The following is a 7,595-nucleotide window of genomic DNA, read 5'->3' on the forward strand; positions in this document are numbered from 1 at the left end:
CATGGCAGTTGCTTTATAGGGGTGCAATATGGAACTGTGAAGAAACGGCGGCGCAACCGCCGAAAACCGCCGAGAAAAGGCAAAAAAAATTCGGCGGGAAACGGCAGTTTTCGGCGGTTGCGCCGCCGTTTCTTCACAGTTCCATATTGTACCCCTATAAAGCAACTGCCATGCAAAATCTCAGACCTGTAACTCTTTTTTTAGTTGAGTTCCTTTGTTGACTTTTATTTTTGGTTTCAAAAAGTGTCACTTTCGCCCCCCCCCCCTTTTTTTTTTATTTTTTGGTATATTACTTTGAGATTTTAGATAAGTATTAGGGAATTTATATAACGTCTACTGACATTTTCGTATATTCCTGTAATAGGCATACTGTACAAAAACTAAATGAATTCAACCAAGCAGAATATATTTTGAGTATAAAGATTTATGACAGAGAAGTAATAAAAAAGCTAGGAATAAGTTTTTACTAAAAATCTGGAAACTCTTCAAAATCCCAATCGGGGTCTCCTTTAAAAGCCTAAAACAAAATATTTTTTTAGTGGGTCGGTTATTCTAAATGGAGGGGGTGAGGTTAGTTCAAGTGAAGTAAAATAATTCTGTGTTGGTTTGTAGCTAGGTTGGCAGGACAGAAATGCTTGTTAAACAAACTTGTCATCACATTTTGAAATAAGACACAAAAATAAGGAAACATTTAAATGAAACGCCTTCTTTTAAAGCAATGTCGTCCATAATAATCGTAACGTTTTCTCGCAAATTTTATAAATTACTAAGTGATTTAGATCAAAGCACCTGTCGAGCAATAAACCACCCAAATCTCTCCTACCTCAAGTAAATATTCCCCCCCTTATTTTCAATTTACTTCAAAACAAGAGAGATAGTTAGGATTTCTGAGCTCGACTAGGCACTTGTTAGGGAAACCACCGATTTCTTTGATTCGCTCCGATTTAACGCATTCATCTTTGTTTCCTATCATTTCATTTCTCTTCGAAAGAAAATATGTTTCAATTTTCTATATAAGTTTAAAAATAGATAAGAAGGGTAAATAAAATGGAATAAATCTGCACATTACAACTTATTTTATTGCCACTAAATCTATGTTTGGAAAATCCACGAAATCAAATAAAATCAAATGTAGCTGTGTATACACGGGTAGGCTAAAAAAATTCCAGGTTTTTTAAAATACCCATTTAAGCGGATTGCACAGCCTTAAAGTCACATGTCTTGGTATACTGGAAAAGGTAAAAATCAAATTTTATTTTGGGGGGCTTTTTGAGAAAATCCGCAAAATATTTTTTTTTCATTTTCGCCTAAATTCCTCTAAAAATAAGGTAAAAAATGTTAGGGTAGGCTTTTTAAAACTGTTATTGCTCAGCCCATAGTTATCCTAAAAAAATGTTAGGGTAGGCTTTTTAAAACTTTTATTGCTCAGCCCATAGTTATCCTAAAAAAATGTTAGACATACCAATGGAAAGCTTATCTCCTCTAGCTTTCAAAATGACAAACATTTTTAACGTGCATTGTATAGTTTTGTATCTATGATGCTAAATGTAAAAAGTATCATCAAACACATCTAAATGTACATGTGCATGGTTTGATTGTGTCCCCCCCCCCCCCATTCCTCTAGCTTAAAAACCTTGGGTACCAGAATAAAAAACCTTGGGTTCCAAGATGAAAAACTTTGGGTACCAGAATAAAAAATCTTTAGTACCAGAGTGAATATTGCTTACCAACCTCCATCCTTCCCTGACTGATTGAAAGGCCAGGGATCTAAAGGGATGAGACAATGCCCGAAAAAATGATGTACATCTCCAATGATGATTACCTATTATGTAAATTAAATTAATATTAGTGGTTGAAATGTTTGGACTCTCAACTTAATCTAACAAAAAAACCTTATTTTATAAAGATTTGGAGACTATAATGTCCCCCCCCCTCTCCTCCAAAACACAGAGACATCGTACATTAAATTACACTGGTACACAATGTTTTATAATCACTTTATCTTACTCATAGGCTTAAAAACTTTGGGTCTTTTAATTGAATTTTGATTGGTTGGTTCCAAACTGTCAGCGTAAAATTTTTTCTATTATAACTTTAATCTACAGGGGGGGTAATTTTGGGGATTTTTGTTAATCTAAATTTTTATTGTCTTATCCCTTAAGATCACTGAAAAGTCCTAACTGTGCATGAAAATGAGTTGCGCCTGTTTACAGACCAATGCATTCCCCCTATACTTTTGCTATTATTGTCAAGCGCCAGACATAGTAGCAGTGGATATTATGACAAGGGAAAATTTGTTTAGGTATTTTTGCAAAGGTTAGGTTATGTTAAGAATATACAAATAAGCCCCCCGGAAGGGTTGGTTATTCAAAAAACCTATAAGATGGTTTAAATGGGCTATGTTAGGTTAATAAAGGGATAATAAAATAAGACCCCAGCAGGGGTTAGGCATTTGGATAACCTAAAAGATATTTCTAATTAGGTTAGGTTAGGAATATAATATACTAATAAGCCCCCCATGGGGGTTAGGCATTTGATAGGGTATTTCTACTTGGTTGGATACTGTGGCTGCGTATAATAAGAACTTCGCTCTGATCGTAAAGAAACCAAAACAAAAATCTTTTTTTTTCTTACTTTTTTTTATGACATCTGCTATTTAACTCACTTTGTCCGTTTGTCCCTCCATTATTTTCATGTTTCGCCTTTACAGATGTTTTCATCCTAGTCTTTATTTAAAAATCACATGGGTGTAGTTCATTGACCTTACTGGTCAATTTTTTGAAAAGACCCTAGTAGATGCGCACACTTCTCGCTAACTGTTGAACAGATCAGGTTCTCCTTTAGCGGGTAGCTTTTCATAGGTACTAGGAAGGTTTTTAACTATTTTGGAGGAGGGTACCAACACCCCCAAAGAGCAATTGCCCCTAGAAAAAATATCCCCTTGTCATAATATCCACTGCTACTATGTCTGGCGCTTGACAATAATAGTAATAGTATAGGGGGAATGCCTTGGTCCGTAAACAGGCGCAACTCATGTTCATGCACAATTAGGGCTTTTCAGTGATCTTAAGGGATAAGACAATGAAATTTAGATTGATGTAAATCCCCTAAATTACCCCCTCTGTAGATTAAAGTTATGTGTAGAAAAATTTTAACACTGATAGTTTGGAACCAACCAATCAAAATTCAATTAAAAGACCCAAAGTTTTTAAGCCTATAAGTAAGATAAAGTGGTTATAAAACATTGTGTACCAGTATAATTTAATGTACAATGTCTCTGTGTTTTGGAGGGGGGGGGGGTAGGTATACCACACTTTTCTGAGATCTTGCGGAGTCAAGTATCAACTGTTAGGAATATCAAAGGATGACTCCATGCAAAATTTGAGCCGGATCCGGCCAAAACCGGCCGTGAATTTTATGAAAAACCGTTTTTTTCCGGTTTTTAAAGGGTATCTGTAAATCGATTCAGCTGGAGCAAAACCGGTTAGATGTACAAAAACTTTTACTTCACATAAAATTTAGCCAATGCAATTGCCTACAAAATTGTACTTCATCATCAACTTGATTGGACAACTCTTTCCCCTCCTAAATGTCCATTAAAACCTCGGAAACGGCAAAAATCGCCAAAAATCACGCCTTCGGCGGCAAATAACGGCTAAACGGTCAGCCGGAGGCGAATGAAACATAAATAAAGAAATGTCTGCCTCAAAAAGTTGTTCAACATCAAAGAGATGCTTGAAGTCTCTAAAACGACTCCTTCCCCTCCTTTAAGGGGAAAAACTGAAAAAACGTGATTTTCAAAAGTATGCCCACTTCGTGGGTGTGGGGGGCACTGAACCCGTCACCCCAGGGTCACCAAATATAAAGTCTAGGCGGCCCACAATGCTGAATTTTCACCAAGTGAAAGTCTTGTGTCATTATCTTTTATGAGAAAAAAGTTATTAATTAATTAAAATTTCAAATTGTGATTTTTTGATGGATTTCTTTGATGAAATGACAGGCTGGTCAATTTTTAGGCCATTTTTTGCTGTTTTCGGCTCGCCACGCCCAAACGGTTTGAGATAATCTCACGGGACCTTTTGCCCGACCTAAGCCTGGTTATTTGTAAGGTCTAAGGAAAAAAAAATCCCGGATTGGATGAAGCACGACGTCGCTGCGTGCTGTCAAAAATCGCTGGTCGGCTCATTTTGCCCCCTCAAACCCTCACCTCGTGCCATTTTTCTGTGTAAAGATTATAATTATAATCTTTTGCGTAAGTCTGTTTTTTTCCATAGACCTCACAAATAACCAGACTTAGGTTGGGCAAAAGGTCCCGTGAGATTATCTCAAACCGTTTGGGCGTGACGGCCCAAAAACCGCAAAAAATGGCCTAAAAATTGACTGGCCTGTCATTTCATCAAAGAAATCCATCAAAAAATCACAATTTGAAATTTTAATTAATTAATAACTTTTTTCTCATAAAAGATAATGACACAAGACTTTCACTTGGTGAAAATTCAGCATTGTGGGCCGCCTAGACTTTATATTTGGTGACCCTGGGGTGACGGGTTCAGTGCCCCCCACACCCACGAAGTGGGCATACTTTTGAAAATCACGTTTTTTCAGTTTTTCCCCTTAAAGGAGGGGAAGGAGTCGTTTTAGAGACTTCAAGCATCTCTTTGATGTTGAACAACTTTTTGAGGCAGACATTTCTTTATTTATGTTTCATTCACCTCCGGCTGACCGTTTAGCCGTTATTTGCCGCTGAAGGCGTGATTTTTGGCGATTTTTGCCGTTTCCGAGGTTTTAATGGACATTTAGGAGGGGAAAGAGTTGTCCAATCAAGTTGATGATGAAGTACTTTTTTGTAGGCAATTGCATTGGCTAAATTTCATGTGAAGTAAAATTTTTTGTACCTCGAACCGGTTTTGCTCCAGCTGAATCGATTTACAGATACCCCCTAAAAACCGGAAAAAAACGGTTTTTCATAAAATTCACGGCCGGTTTTGGCCGGATCCGGCTCAAATTTTGCATGGAGTCATCCTTTGATATTCCTAACAGTTGATACTTGACTCAGCAAGATCCCAGAAAAGTGTGGTATATCTAGGGGGGGGGGGGGTGGTAATATGGGATGTTTATTACACTAGTCCCCAAATTTTTATATAATAAATAAGGTTTTTTATTTGTTAGATTAAGTTAAGTGTCCAGATGTTTGAACCACTATTGTCAATATGCATAAGAGGTAATCATTATTGGAGATGTACATCAATTTATCGACCATTGTCTTATCCCTTTAGATCCCTGGAGTTTTGGCCTTTCAATCAATTTAGACCAGTCAGGGAGGGATGGAGGTTGTGTATTTTGCTGTAGGATGGCGAAGGGTAAACAATGTTAACTCTGGTACCCAAGATTTTTTATTCTTGTACCCAAGGTTTTTATTCAGCTTGCAATATGTAGATAAATGAATGTACATTTAGATGAGTTTGATGATACTTTTTACATTTAGCAACATAGATACAAAACTATACAATGCACGTTAAAAATGTTTGTCATTTTGAAAACTAGAGGAGATAAGCTTTACATTGGTATGTCTAACATTTTTTTAGGATAACGATGGGCTGAGCAATAACAGTTTTATAAAACCTACCCTAACATTTTTACCTTATTTTTGGAGAATTTTAGGCGAAAATGAAAAAATAAAAATTTTGCGGATTTTCTCAAAAAGCCCCCAAAATAAAATTTGATTTTTAGTTTTTACCTTTTTCAGTATACCAAGACATGTGACTTTAAGGCTGTGCAATCCGCTTAAATGGGTATTTTCAAAAACCTGGAATTTTTTTAGCCTACCCGTGTATAGGATAAAAAGAGATATTTTTGTTATTCATTTACATTGTCTATTTGAATGTAAAATAACATCAGTAATTTAGAATAAAGATTTTCAGTTATTTTTTTATTTTTGAAGAAAAAAACACATTTCTAGCTTGACGGGGGTTCTTACACAACGAGGTCTTATATCCTTACGAGAATGGGATACTATCCAGTAGGAGCTTTTATAATCTTTTTTAACCTTTAAAAAAATAAATAAATTATTGTAATAAAAACTTTACCTTATATGCAAAATATGTATGATAGGATCCAGGTATAAACATTAACATCCCAAGAATAACTAGAGGCCAGAATCTATCTTGATAATGCGGGTCTACTATATGTCCAGTTACTTAACAATAAAAGGTTAATCAGTATTAAGGGCGAACATATCTTAATTTAGTAGCTTACCTTAACATGGTATTTTTAATGATCTATTGACTATACTTCAAAATTTTTCTGCAATGTTTATTAAAAGTATATTTCTTATTTTGTAAAACTATAGTTCCTGCGCACCTATCATCTAGGGGCTCTGTATTCGAAGATTGGAAAGACTTCAAATTTAAAATAAAATAGCCTAAATCCACTCTAGGACCTATTTGAATCTTCCCTAAATTGGAGAACTCAATCGGTTCGCTAGTCATCGAAATCTTAGGCTTCAGACAAAATAAACCCCCTACTACTTTTTATTTTAGGATAAGTATAAGAAAACGTATTTATAGATTTACCTACTAGGAGACCAATTGTAAGAAGAAAAGATCCCAACAAGAACAATATCAATGCATAGAGGATAGCTTTCCATGGTGTCTTTATGGGTGGACGGTCAAACTGCTCTGGAGAAAAGGCATCTGTGGCATCTTAAAAAAACATTGTTGAATAAATATTGCATGTCTTCTGGCACTTTTCCTATTAACTATCAAAAACATATTACGTAGAACTTACGCCCCCTTTACTGGAAAAGTCCTTTTAAGCATGTTTAGGAGTATCGCCATTTTTGAGACAATATTACATTTATTGAAGCGATTCTGACATATCATCTGTAGGTGCATTTTTTACGTCTTTATTATGAAGCAGCTACTCATAAGGTCGATTAAAAATCCATAAGCGTTTCAGTGACGAAAGGACAGGTTAAGTTTACGCCATTCTACTAATATATTCATAAGTTTAAATATTTTTACCTTGACTTGTATTTATACCAGTGTCAAATTCATCATCTTGATTAAGCTTTCTGTATCTTATACCAGACTATAAAAAGAAAGAAAAAACTAGTAAGGTTTATAAAGTTAACTAAAAGAATGAAATTGAACAGATAAGTTTTTTTTTAAAAGCAATTATAAATGAAATTATAGAAAAGTCTGAGTTGGGGTTTTAAGACAAAAAGGTTGGCTGGGTTTAAATCAATCATTAAAATCTCGTTAACATAGTTGAATGGGTTTTTTTAATTACTTGATATAAACGCAGACGACCTTTTTATCTTAAAATATCCCAACTCAGATTAACAAACATATTTAAAATAGAAAATATGAGTAATAGTTTAACCATAAGAGAATGATTGGGTAATCAAAGACAATAGTTGTGAAAGTTATCAGCAAACGATACAACATTACAGACTAAAAATCCTGAAATAATGACTTGTAGAGTAGCCTTTCTCCATATTTATTATTTCCAATACTAATTTTACCTTTGTTGACATCTTAATACTGTTTTATTTTTATTTTTTATTTCTATAAAGCCATTTCTAAATCTGAAAG

General features: G+C 34.9%; 1 protein-coding gene across 1 annotated transcript; it reads right to left on the reverse strand.

Annotated features, from left to right (window-relative positions):
- Positions 1-310: 310 nt before the first annotated feature.
- LOC145311788 (transmembrane protein 230) lies at positions 311-7,595 on the reverse strand. The gene is made up of 5 exons (XM_080150775.1): positions 7,526-7,595; positions 7,023-7,089; positions 6,573-6,701; positions 6,087-6,196; positions 311-517 (listed from the first exon to the last, which is right to left on the reverse strand). The coding sequence occupies exons 1-5, from the start codon at positions 7,535-7,537 to the stop codon at positions 467-469; spliced, it is 369 nt and encodes a 122-aa protein (XP_080006901.1). The 5' UTR covers positions 7,538-7,595; the 3' UTR covers positions 311-466.

The sequence above is a fragment of the Acartia tonsa genome, chromosome 2 (assembly GCF_053477335.1).
Source record: "Acartia tonsa isolate MP-2025a chromosome 2, ASM5347733v1, whole genome shotgun sequence".
Lineage (NCBI taxonomy): Eukaryota > Metazoa > Arthropoda > Copepoda > Calanoida > Acartiidae > Acartia > Acartia tonsa.